At 54.8% G+C, this 11,772-nt stretch overlaps 2 protein-coding genes across 2 annotated transcripts; both read left to right on the top strand.

The window, feature by feature from the left end:
• The first annotated feature begins 891 nt into the window (after positions 1 to 891).
• On the top strand, positions 892 to 4,316 carry LOC112969769 (lipocalin-15-like). Its single transcript, XM_026073387.1, has 7 exons — positions 892 to 987; positions 1,565 to 1,704; positions 1,995 to 2,065; positions 2,455 to 2,568; positions 3,263 to 3,364; positions 3,589 to 3,610; positions 4,247 to 4,316. Exons 1-7 carry the CDS (start codon positions 892 to 894, stop codon positions 4,251 to 4,253), a joined length of 552 nt encoding a protein of 183 aa, XP_025929172.1. The 3' UTR covers positions 4,254 to 4,316.
• Positions 4,317 to 5,843: 1,527 nt separating this feature from the next.
• LOC112969766 (extracellular fatty acid-binding protein-like) lies at positions 5,844 to 9,103 on the top strand. Its single transcript, XM_026073385.1, has 6 exons — positions 5,844 to 5,939; positions 6,297 to 6,436; positions 7,196 to 7,266; positions 7,932 to 8,042; positions 8,693 to 8,794; positions 9,078 to 9,103. The coding sequence occupies exons 1-6, from the start codon at positions 5,844 to 5,846 to the stop codon at positions 9,101 to 9,103; spliced, it is 546 nt and encodes a 181-aa protein (XP_025929170.1).
• The last annotated feature ends 2,669 nt before the right edge of the window (positions 9,104 to 11,772 follow it).

Below are 11,772 nucleotides of genomic sequence, written 5' to 3'. Positions count from 1 at the left end.
AGGACTGATCCGAGCACCCAATCAGCAGCTAGAGAGAGCTGGTGAGACAGGACCCCCGTACCCTCACTGCCTGGAAGAGCCATGAAACCTGCTCTCGTGCCAAGGAGGAAGGGCTTCCTGAGGGTCAGGACRTACTGGGGATGGGAGCATCACCTGCCATCTGCCACAGGCTCCCTCAGTCACCCTTGGCAATCACAACATCCCTGCCTCAGTTTCCCCTCTGGACAGTCGGCTTGCTGTGGCGGGGATGGGGCAGGAGCTGGGTGATTGCAGGGGGGGTCTCTGAGAGCTGATGGAGAGGATGGACATGAATCAGAGTGACCGCTCTAAGGTGCTGAGGTGACTCAGCCCTGGCCACCCACACAGCCTCCGTGCCATGAACCCAGACCCTTGGAGGTGCTTTCTGGGAGCAGGGCCTGCACCCACTGCCAGGAGGCCACCCCATCCTGGTGGACAGTGGCCAGACCCTGGGCTAAAGCACTGGCCTAACCAAATTCTGTCTTGATGCAGGGTCTGTCCCTGCACAGCCAGACCCCCAGGGTCAGGGGAACCCCAGCTGGGAGGGGAGCAGTGGAGACCCCCCCACACATGGCAACCTCTGAGCCCATGTCACCCACCTTCTTGGACACCCCACTGGGCACAGGGCTCTGCCTAGTCCCCGACTTGCTCCTCTTTGGGGCTCAGACAAGGCTGCATTCATTCAGGACTGGGCAATTAGACCTGGAAGGGGCCAACGCTGTCACCTAACACTTGCACAAATTATCCCTGCTCTTGTGTAACCTGTTGCATAAAGCAGGGGCTGGTGGGGGGGGTGCTGCTGGCAGAAGGGTATAAAGGTGGGTATGGGGAGAGGCAGGTCCATCCAGCCCACATTCAGCTTCCTGAGCGAGAATGAAGGCTGCGCTGTCAAGCCTGGTATTGGCCCTGCTCTTCCTGCTGTGGGCACAGGCTGAGGTCCCTGTGCAGCCAGGCTTCGACCCCGAGAAGGTAACTGCAAAGGATGCCATCCCAGGGACTCCTGCCATGGCTAGTGAGGCAGGCTGGGGCGGGGGTCCCATCCCCTGCTGTGTCCCTGGGCAGGCACAGAGCACTCCCAGATCTGCAGACCCCCCAGTCCAGGGTCAGAATCTGTGCCAGGTTATCTGCCATGAGGTAGTGGAAAATGGGTTAGTCTTGGCCAACACTGGCCCATCTCTCTCTCTTCTGCCATGGCCAGACCAGCACTGTCTGCGCCACAGGGATACCTACACCCCTGGGACTGCAATGCTCTGGAGGGTGCTGCGTTTCCCCAGGGAACATGGGCTGGGTGCTGTGTCCACCCTCTTGGCATGGGGCAGGACAAAGCTGTGATGGAGCAGCACTTGGAGGAGCAGGTTCTCTCAAAAGGTGGCAGGTCACCTCAGTGGCTGACAGATCCCCCGGGGGGGGGGGGTGGCAGGTCACCATGGTGGGTAGCAGACCACCCGTGGTGGGTGGCAGGTCCCCATGGTGGGTGGCAGGTCCCCACAACAGGTAGCACATACCCATGGCTTTCTTGAGTTCCACCGGTGATGGCTCGTCACAGTTTGCAGGGACATGGCACATCATGGCTGCTGTTTCCAACTGCCGTGTGTTCCTGAGCATGAAGGATAAGGTGAAGTCGTCCATCACCATCTTTAGCCTCACACCGGAGGGCAACCTGGCTTTGAAGACTGTTGTCCCCCTGTAAGTGCCTGGCACTGATGCCTGGATGCAGTGGGCAGTGTGGCCCTCCTGCTCTGCTGTGGTTCTTGCAGCATCCTGCTAGGGCCAGGATACTCTCCTCCTGCTAAAGGTGGTTGGAAGGGGAGCATCCTCCCCACAAATCCTAGAAGGCATGGTGCCCTGTAGTGCCCAATCCTGCCTCCACACTGGCGCGTCCCCACAGCCAGTCCAGGCTCACCCCTCCAGCGGGTACCCCACTACCCTCAGCATGGCTTTGAGCTGCATGTGCTGTTTCAATTTTTCCTTTCCAGGGGAGATGAATGCAAAGAGATTGAGCTGCACTTCCAGAAGAATGGGCAGGCAGGGCACTACACCAACACAGGTATGTGTGGGCAGGGGGACAGGTGTTAGGGACCCTGCTCGTGGCCTCTGACCAGCTGCCTCTGTGGCACCCCCAAAACCAAGAACAAGTAGCCCAAGTCCTCTTCGTGCTCACAGGGAGCAAGCAGGAGCTGGGTTTGGCCTCTCTGCCTCCATCTCTTGGCAAGAGGCTGTACTGCAAGTGGGCACCTGGGCAAGCCAACACACACTCAAAGAGCTACTGGCTCAGAGATGGCATTCCCCTTTTTGCACAGTGAAAGGGCCAGTTTAGGTCCTGAGCCTCAAGCTGTGAGTCCTGTCTGGCCTCCGTGCAGCTAGCAAGTGTCTGGGAGCCAAGTGCATGGGGTTGTGCCACATTGCCTGACTGGACATCATTTGGGGTCTTTTTAGCAGCGGAAGAGAAGCAGGACCTGCGTGTGATGGAGACAGACTATGATCACTATGCCATCCTGTGCCTTATCAAGGAGAGCGACAAGGAGCTCAGCACCACACTGCAGCTCTTCAGTGAGTTTGGGAGTGGGGACAGGTGCCCTAACCTCTGCAGGGCCAAGGTGAGACATAGCTACTGGTGGGTGGCAGAGCAGGGCTCCCCATTGCCATCCACTGCTGCCATATCAGCACTGAACCTGCTGGCACCAAGGCACATGCAGGAAATTCATTTTGGGGTGAATGAAACTTTGCACCAAAAATATCACCATATTATTCTGGTTTGAATCAAATCCCCTCCTGCAGTGTTTCAGTCTGGCTGCAGACCTCCAAAATATATCAGTTGTCCTGAGCTGCTGAGCTTGGAGCATCAGACGACTCACTCCCACCCATGGGTCCTGGCAGCTACTTCTCACCCATGGGTCCCAGGCCGTTGTGAGCTCCAGCCAGTGTTTGCTCATCTTGCCTGCCTTGTAAGCCCTGCTAGCAGCTCTCACGGGCAGGCAGGTGGGCGGCCCCAACCAAGCATGTGGGTTGTCCGTGCAGAGGGGTTTGTGTCCTTTTGCTGTGAGCCCAAGGCAGCCATGGAATGCTTGGGACAACATCCAGTGTCCATCATACGGCTGCATTTCTCCATCGCTTTATCAATGTGTGTTTTTTCTTCCCTGGGATCCCATCCCAACCCTCATGAGGGACAGGCCCTGTGTGTCCAGCTTGCCACCAGACCACCCCACTCACCAGTTTTGCCTTTCCTTTGGGTTTCTGTCTGCAGCGAGGGAGCAGGACCTGAGTCCCCAGCTCCTGCAGAAGTTCAAAGAGCTCTACCCCACCATGGGCCTTACTGAGGACATGCTGACGGTCATGCCAAAGTCGGGTGAGTGCCAGCATGGCAAGCGGGCAGATGGGATGCACACCCCCTCTGTGCGGGGATGCTCTCCAAAAGACCTAGCTCTGCAGGGGCACAGTATTGCCACAGGTCTCCGGGATCGTCTGCCACACTGTGGTGGCAGGATGGGCACAGGGCCAGAGGRGGCTCAAGACACCATCTGTGGCAGAGAGGATGCAGCATGTTTAGACCTCTTTTTTCCTTTTTAACAGATGAGTGCACCCAGGTTGCCAGGTGAGTGTGACCAGAGAAACTGGTCAAGCATTTCCATCGCAGAACGATCTGGGCTGAGCAGAGACTCACAGCCTCCTGGGAGCCCTCCTGCCTGCCTCGGTGTGCTGCTCCTGCACACCTTGGTCAGGGAAGGGCCTTTCTCCAAGGAAAACATCAARATTTTCAGCAAAATGTTGAAAAATGCACATAAAGTGAAATTGCCCTGGTGTCTCACAGGAGATACCCTGGGGACATGGCGCAGCGGCCAGGGCAGCCCAAGTCCTGGGCTGGTGATGATCCCCTTGTCTGCAGGTCCCCACAGGGGCTGTGCTCCTTGGGAAGAGCCCCAGAGTGGTGTCTGGGAGCACAGGGGGGCCAAGCACCTTTCTCATGAGATCCCGTGTAATGCCAGTTTTCTCCCAGCCAAGAGCAGGGGTTTTTTGGTGAAACAAGGAAAAGCTGCCAGCCCCCAAGAACCTCAGCCCCAGGATGGGCACTGATTTTAGCTCAGGTTGCAGAAGGATGAGGCCTGGGATGGAAAAGTCCTGGGGTGCCTTAAGAAGCTTGGTCCCACCAGAGCCTGAGGGTGGTCCCCAACTTTTCCTAACACCTGTTAGTGTTGGCTCTAACCACTCATCTGGCTGTCCTGCCTTCCAGCAGCTGAAGACAGATGGATGCCCTCCAGACCTTGTAGAAACTGGGCTCTGCTCCCCTCCTCCACGATGCCCCTTCCCTTGCTGGCTGGGGTTTGCCAAACCTGCTGCTCCCACCAGGAACACACTTCTCCCTCCTAAATAAATAGGTGCAGAAGCTTCCCCAGAGCTTGATGTATTTTTTGGGGACTATACAAGAGGCTGCCAAGGTCTTCCTGCACATGACCTTTCTGCTCAGCACCACACAGACTTTTTGGGGACTCCTTTCCTGCACTGTTTGCAGAGTCCAGGGTGGGGATGATGGGGAAGTGGAGACTGGGGAAGGTGCAGTGGGGCATCTTCTGACAATGTGGGCRGAGAACAAATGAGCAACTGGGATGAACGGGGATTCCTGAAGCTCAGCTGGGGGGTAGGGTCAAGCAGGCAGCCTGCCCAGCCCTGCCTGCCCTGGCCCTGGCTCCTGGTGGGCAGCTCTTCCCCAGGACATCAGGCTCAGCCCCTGCCTCAGCCAGCCTTGGGCCCATCTGGCTGGGGCTGAACAGACCCAGGTGTGAGTGCTGCTGTACTGTGGCTGCCCAGGAAAAGTACACAGAGGGAGTGGGACCCCCATGCCTTCCTCCTGCCCCTTTGGCACCCCCATCTACCTGCTGACCAAGGTAGGGCCATGCTGCAATGAGCCCCAAGGGTGCCCAGGGCCTTTCCTCCATCCCCCTCTGTTCCCCTGCTGGGAGATGTCAGTCACCTACCACCCATGCAGAGGGGAGGCAATCCCCTGGGTGTCCTGCTATCCTCACCCCCCCAGCAACGGTGGCCAAGGAGTGGATATCCCTTGGTGCCTGTCCAGGAGCTGCAAGGAAGCAGCATGGACCCTTTCAGGGCAATGACCCCAGGAGTCCATCTGAGCCAGGTCCTGGGAGCACAGGAGRCAACACACCCTGAGATGAAGGTGACACACTCCCACAGTGACACAAAGCACTTCCTCTGCCTGTGCTGCTCAGGGTCTGTCCCCCTTCGAAGAGCCTGAATGCCCCTGAGCTGATAGGTGTGCCTACATGGGCACAGCGAGGTCAGGTCATACCACCAAAGTGCTGGCACCAGGATTTGGGTGCAGAGGTACCCCTGAGGGAGATGCCAGCCCAGCCAGAGGAACGTCACCCTGTGCTCCTTGGTGCTAAGTGCCCTGAAGTGCCATGGCTCCTATGTGTGCCCAGTCTGAGGAGGACCTCCTGGTTCCACCCAGCAATTCTCCAGCAGCCAGCAGGAGGAACAAAAGGTCCCTTTGTCCTTTCACGAGGGATTTAAAAAGATGAAAAACTTCCTTTTAGCTCTGGTGCAACAGAGATTCTCTAAACCTCTTGCTCAGACCCCCTCCTTGGGGCTTGGAGACAATTTCCTTCTTCCAAGAGATGACACACTGTTTACCCAGGGTAAACAGGGATGACTTCAGCCCTTCAAAACCACCACCTCACCCAAGCCAACAATAACATCATTGAAGCAGTTTCACACTCAGCAGTGATGAGGTGGGTGGGAGGGGAAAACACAGCTCTATAAAGCCAGCAGCCCTGGAACCACTGGGTGAAGCTGGAGGAGGCTGTGGMGAGATGAGGACCATTGTACTGAGCCTGGGGCTGGCCCAGCTCTGCTTGCTGCACGTGGAGGCTGAGGACCCGGGGGCTGCACAGATAGACAAGAGCAAGGTGACTCACACTGTCCTGGGGAAGGAAAGGTGGGAGTGTGACCTCCAGTCACCAGGGTGGGAAATGAAGAGGTGTTTTGTTACTGGGGACAACTGGGGACACTGCAGCCACCTCAGGAGATCTTGTCTGCTTCTGCTGTCCCAGAGCGACTAGATGCCCAGGTAAGTGCAGTTGCCCAATTCCAACACAGGTGCCCCAGCAGGGTATTTAGGTGCCTAGACAAGACATAGATGTCCCACAGCCTGAGAGCTGTGGAAGCCTGTGGGTCTTTGCAGAGAGGTGTCCCAACCGCTGAGCCCCTCCAGAGAGGCAAGCCCTGCCTTGTCCTCCGCACTCACAGTCTGCCTTTGCCACCAGATTGCAGGGAAATGGCACATCGTTGCTCTGGCTTCAGACTCTGAAAGCTACCTCCATAAGAAGGATGAGCTGAAGATGGCAATGGCCAACATCTCAATTCTGGAGAATGGCACCCTGAAGGTCTCCTTGGCCATTCCCACGTAAGTGCCAAGCACTTTCTCCATGGGCTTCACTGAACAACCCCCTCCCCAGACTTTCACCAGTGAGACTCCACCCAGGTCCCTCCACCCAGGATCCACCAGAGCTGGGTGGGGAGTGAGGCAGAGCCCAAATGTGTAGCAGCCATGGGTTTGAAGCTGGGGGCTTGKGAGAGCAGTGTCATGGAGACCCACCTTCCCAAGCCCTGCTCACAGTCTGTCCAGGAGCAGAGGGGCTCCTGCTATCAGAACCCACCAGAGCCCATGGCGGGACACAGAAGGGCAGGCAGGTTCATGCCAGCACCCACGCAGAAACAGTTCCATCATGGAGGCTGAGACAGCTTGCTGCTCCCTATGCCTCCCCAGGATGGATGCAGCACACTGATAAGTAAACATCAGAGCTTTCCAGGCAGGACTGGCCCCATTTTGTCAGATCAGTATGAACAAGGAAACATCCATGTKACCCTGCAGGATGATCCTTGCATGCTAGTGCTCTGTTCTGGCAACCAAACCACCCATTACTCCAAATATGGCATCTGTCCTCCTACCCACCCACACCATCTCATCCCCTAGCAATGAATCCCATGTTCGGGGTGGAAACCTCAGATCCAGCATCCTTATGGGAGTGGGAGGTGGACGACTTCACCTCAGCTGGTGCATGGTGATGCTCCACCATTGCCTGCACTTGTCCTTGTCAAGATAAACTTGCTTCAAGCATACCCTTGGGGCTGAATGACAAGAGCATCCTTCCTTGTTTTGCAGCTCAGAGGGATGTAAGAAATCAGAGTTGATCTTTAAGAAAACAGGTGTCCTGGGTGAATTCTACCACTCTGGTGAGTGTGGGGGAACACAGCCACTTAGGCATGGGCAGAGGCACCTACCATTGCCCTTTCTGAAGCAGCTGGTTCTTCCTTGGGACCTGACCCTCAGGAATGCCTGTCTGCCTCTCCTGAGGTCCTGAGATGGGGAAATCCCTCTGTGGCTGGTTGCTGGCTGCACTGTCAGGGTGGGAATCCCTCCAGTGCGGCTGCCCTGCACTAGCTCCATGTCAAAAGCTGCTCTGGATTAAGATGACCGTGTTCAGACTGAGCTTAATCTCTGGGGCAAAGCAGGTTCATTCTGCAATAGGGATGTGAACAGATGGTCCCAAGTGATGAAGCAAGAGTGGTTTCAGAAGGCTCCCACCATTCGCACCTCAGGTGTTAGACTAACACTGGCCAGGTTACTCCACTGTCTGCAGTGACCATCTCCAGACCCTCACTGTGTTCACAGTCCCTGTTTGAGTCACAGCTCTTCTATGATCTGATCTGTAGGCTTCTCTAGGGCTTCAGAGGAGCCTTGCCAAGATCAAAAAACAGGAGTGGAGAAATATGAGCTGGGTGGATGTGGCCCTTGGCTTTCTGCATGAAGATTCACATTCTAAAAGTCCTTTTGCGTAGTGGGAGCTCTTGGGGGGGATGGAATGATTTTTTTTGCTTTCCTCCATGTTCTTTTACAGAGAGAGGCAATAAAACACTGCAGGTGATGAAAACCGACTACCAGAGCTATGCAATGATATTTGCATCCAGAGTGAAGGACGGGAAGACCTTGCATATGCTGAGGCTCTACAGTACGTAGTCAGTGGTGATCTGACCAACAGCTTTAGCTATTGGAGGCAAAGGGCTCACAGGCCATGTGGTGCTTTGCAATGTCATAAGGAGAGAGTCATCCAGAGAGTGCTCAGTACCCACAAGAGACACCTGCCCTGCATCCCACTCTCTTTGTGTCTGGCCCTGTTGCCCTGCTGGGTGGGTGAAAGTAAAGGGGCTGTTGCCACTGCAAATACCAATGTGGCAGGAGGAAAGGTCAGTGATTTGGGGATAGCTGGTCCCGGGGGGGGTGGGGTCCACATTCCTGCTCTGTGACAGGAATGACTTGGGTAAGTTGCTTGGTAAAACAGGGCTAAAAGATGAGGTCCTGTTGCAGGAACAAAGAGGAGAATCAGAAACAGTGGAGACGGGAACTAAAGATAGGAGTCACCATGCTGGTTGTAGGTGCATTGGTGCCAGGGCCTCTTCTTCACCTCAGTCCTTGGGAGAGGTGTCTCACATGCCCAGCCACAGTCACACTCCTGGGATCTCCACTGCTCCCTCCCGCCTTCTCCCAGGAACTGTCCAGCCCATCTGTGTCTCCTGTCCTAACCCGCATAAGTTCATCGGGTGCCCAGATAATTCAAGGGAAAAGCCAAAGCCTGGTGCTAATTCAGGTCTTTGACTTTAGACAGAACCCCGGAGGTGAGCCAAAAAATCACAGAGCTGTTCAGGAAGCTTGCCAAGGAACTGGGCTTCACCAATGAAATGATCAAGATGCTGCCCAGCCAAGGTGAGTACAGCCCAGAACCATATTTGCACCAGCTGGTCTGGTTTGCTCGATATGTGCAGCCAGAATGTGCTGGCAGCAGCTGGCTTGGTCCATACTTACCATCGCTTTGTGGTTTGAACTGTCAGGAGAAGGCCCTGGTAACAAGATGTGCTCTGGCTTGGGCATGTCATGACTTTTGCCCTGCTCGACTTCATTCCTGGGTTGTCTGCTTGCTATTTTTTTGTGCTAAAYGGTACTAGCCAGACCACAACCATGAACTCAGCCTTTCTCTTTATTTTCGCAGAGGAATGCRGCACTGAAGAACCATAGGTGAGTTGCTGCAGTACTTGCAAAATCCTCAGCTGAAATTTGCTCCCCTTGATGCCCGAGCAAGGGCCACCATGAACTCCTTGAATCACTCTGGGGGCCATGTTGTTTGAGCCAGGCTGCAGCTTACATCCAGGCAGGACTGTTTCTTTTTGCACAGAATGCTCCCAGGAGCTTCTGCAGCAGGGAGCACAAGGCCTCAGTGGCGGTACGGCGGCCTCAAGGTGCAGTGCTGCCCAGCAGTGAGCAAGGACACCTGAACCAAAGCTGTGGGGCTCTATTCAGTGGAGAAATGGCTGCAGAGTTCATCTGGTGGTGAGAGTCAGCACAAGGACTTTTCCCAAAGGGATCTGAGGGTTGTTAACAGCTGAAACTGGCCAGAGGTTGGGTTGATGTCTCACCACACAAAATATGGCTGGCCCCTGGGCAGCCCTGGCACAGGATTTCCCACTGCACTAGTACTTGTTCAGTTGTAGGGATCAGATAGAAATCTCCCATCCACCCCTGGAGATGGCCCAAGCCTACAGAGCTGGGGAGAACTGGGAGAGAAAGCACTGACTGTGGCAGAGTCCTGCTTGGCCCACTCCATTGGCCTCTTCACCTCTTAACACTTAGCCCACCTCTCCTGACTGTTTTCTAGGAGGCACAGGGCTGGCTGATAGATGCTCCTCTCTGAGAAAGGCAAAACCCACACTCTGAAGCTCCAGACTGCCTCTTTGCCATCCCTCTTCTGAGCTCAGTGTTCAAGGCTCTGACGCATCTTCTGCTTCTCCAGTGTGTACTCCCTCCTCTTTGATAAATAAAAAGAATCAGAACTTCCACCTCTGAGCTTGGTATAGTTGTCTGGRGATAATTCAGGATGTCCAAGCATCTTTTCCCTCCCGTGTTCTTCCCAGGCTCTGGGGATGATGAATAACCAGGGGTGATATTCATCCAAGTAGGGCAGGACACACACTCAGGAATGCACCTGGGGCGCCAGGCAGGTGAGTTTTCAGAGCCCATGAGGATTTGCCCTCTCCTGGGTGCATCCCACAGAGCAGAGCAGGGCTGGCTGTCCAGGGTCCTGGTATGGCTGTCTTCTGGAGCAGGACCGCAGGTGGGCAGAGATGAAATGAGGAGTGGAGTGAGGTTGGAAATCCCACTGTCATGAGGGGCTGGGCTGAGGAAGGCCACGGGAGTTTGCCACAGATGCTGAGATTGGAGTTTGAAGGGCTTGTGGCCATCTCCACAATCCAACTAACCTTTCCTCTGCTTGCCCTGCAGTGATTGCCTGCCTTGTGCTGCTTTTAAGCCCTGCCTGTCCATTAGTTCAAGCTTGGCCATGGGAGGGACAGGTCTCAGCTTTGGGACCCCTCAGCCCCACTAGCCGTGGTAGTTCTCAGGGTTGGTCATATGCATATATATCTGGAGTTGGGCCTCCAAAGCTGCTCTAAGCACTGCTCCCCCTGTCCTCTGAGGCAAAGGTGAGTGGAGGAAGGATCTGGGATCCCACATAGGCTGAATCTGAATACCGACACAGGGAAACAGATGCACACTTTTAACCCCAAAGCAGCACAAGCCTAATCAGGCACTGGGCTTCCCCTTAGACCCGTTAACTTTCCAGCCACATGGCTGCACTTTCCAGTCCTTTCAGAGCACACACTCCATTTCCCCATGCTTCCCTCCCCAAAAAACACCCCATGGAGCTCAYGTACAGGCTCCGCTCTCTACTCCAAAGCTTTCTTTAGAGAGCTGGTACAGGTCTGTATGTGGTCTCTGTCCCTGGGCATTCTGCAGAGAAAACCCTTCATGAGGTCAGGTTATCCAGTGATGGTGAATGTCTGCCCCTGTCTGTAGGGGCCATTTTTCTTTCTTTGAATTTATATTTCTGAGTAGAAATCCCACTCCATCCTTCCCTACCAAGAGCTGCTATTCTCTGTGTTGTTCAGCTTTCTTTGCTCCCCAAATCCACTCTGACAAACAGAAAACCACACAAGGTAAACTGTGCCCCCAGCAAAKCCTTTGGAAAGCTGGAACCAGGCATCACACACATGCTGATCTCCAAGGGCTCAGTCAATGATCACAGGCACTGAGGTTCTGCAGGATAAACAATAGATCTCCCCACTCCTGGAAAAGAAAGTTCCCCCAAAATCCTTTCCACTGATCTTTCTGCTCTGCCAGTCCCTGGCCAGCATTGCTGACCTATGCAGGCTTTCATTTCAGTCTGGGATTTGCCTTGTTTTTCTGTAGTAATACCAGATGTGTTGGGTCAGCTGAACTCATCAGGATGTTTCTTAGATGCTCCTTCCTTCCCCTTGTCACAGGGACAGGAAAAATACATTTGGGAAACTTCCCTCCTGATCTTGGTGCTGAATGGGGATAGAACTGTGGCTGATTTGGGTTCCCTTTGGGGCAATTTCCACTTCAGTTCTTTCCTATACTGTGGGTCCCTTTTGCACTATTTGCCCCTTTGCACTGTTTGTTGCTCTCCTCCTCTTCCCTGGAGTGGTGGCTGGAGGAGGATGAAGAAAGGGAGGTTATGGTCCAGTTGGCAGCATACCAGGCCCTACTGGGAAAACTCAGGCCCTGAGCACTGACTCCTGTCTGTGCCCTTGCAGAGCTGGACACATCCTAGAAGCAGCAGGGCAATGGTCACTGCTGGGACTTTCCAAGCCAGTGACACCTCTACCCTT

Source organism: Apteryx rowi, unplaced genomic scaffold, assembly GCF_003343035.1.
Source record: "Apteryx rowi isolate R43461 unplaced genomic scaffold, aptRow1 scaffold_367, whole genome shotgun sequence".
NCBI lineage: Eukaryota > Metazoa > Chordata > Aves > Apterygiformes > Apterygidae > Apteryx > Apteryx rowi.
This window is presented reverse-complemented; position numbering and strand designations above follow the sequence as displayed.

What these genes read in the sequence shown, in the direction of transcription:
- LOC112969769 (XM_026073387.1), top strand. Translation starts at nt 892, where the DNA reads ATGAAGGCTGCGCTGTCAAGCCTGGTATTGGCCCTGCTCTTCCTGCTG. An exon ending in CAGGCTTCGACCCCGAGAAG is followed by an intron (nt 988 to 1,564) that starts GTAACTGCAAAG and finishes GGCTCGTCACAG; the next exon opens with TTTGCAGGGACATGGCACAT. An exon ending in AGGGCACTACACCAACACAG is followed by an intron (nt 2,066 to 2,454) that starts GTATGTGTGGGC and finishes GGGTCTTTTTAG; the next exon opens with CAGCGGAAGAGAAGCAGGAC.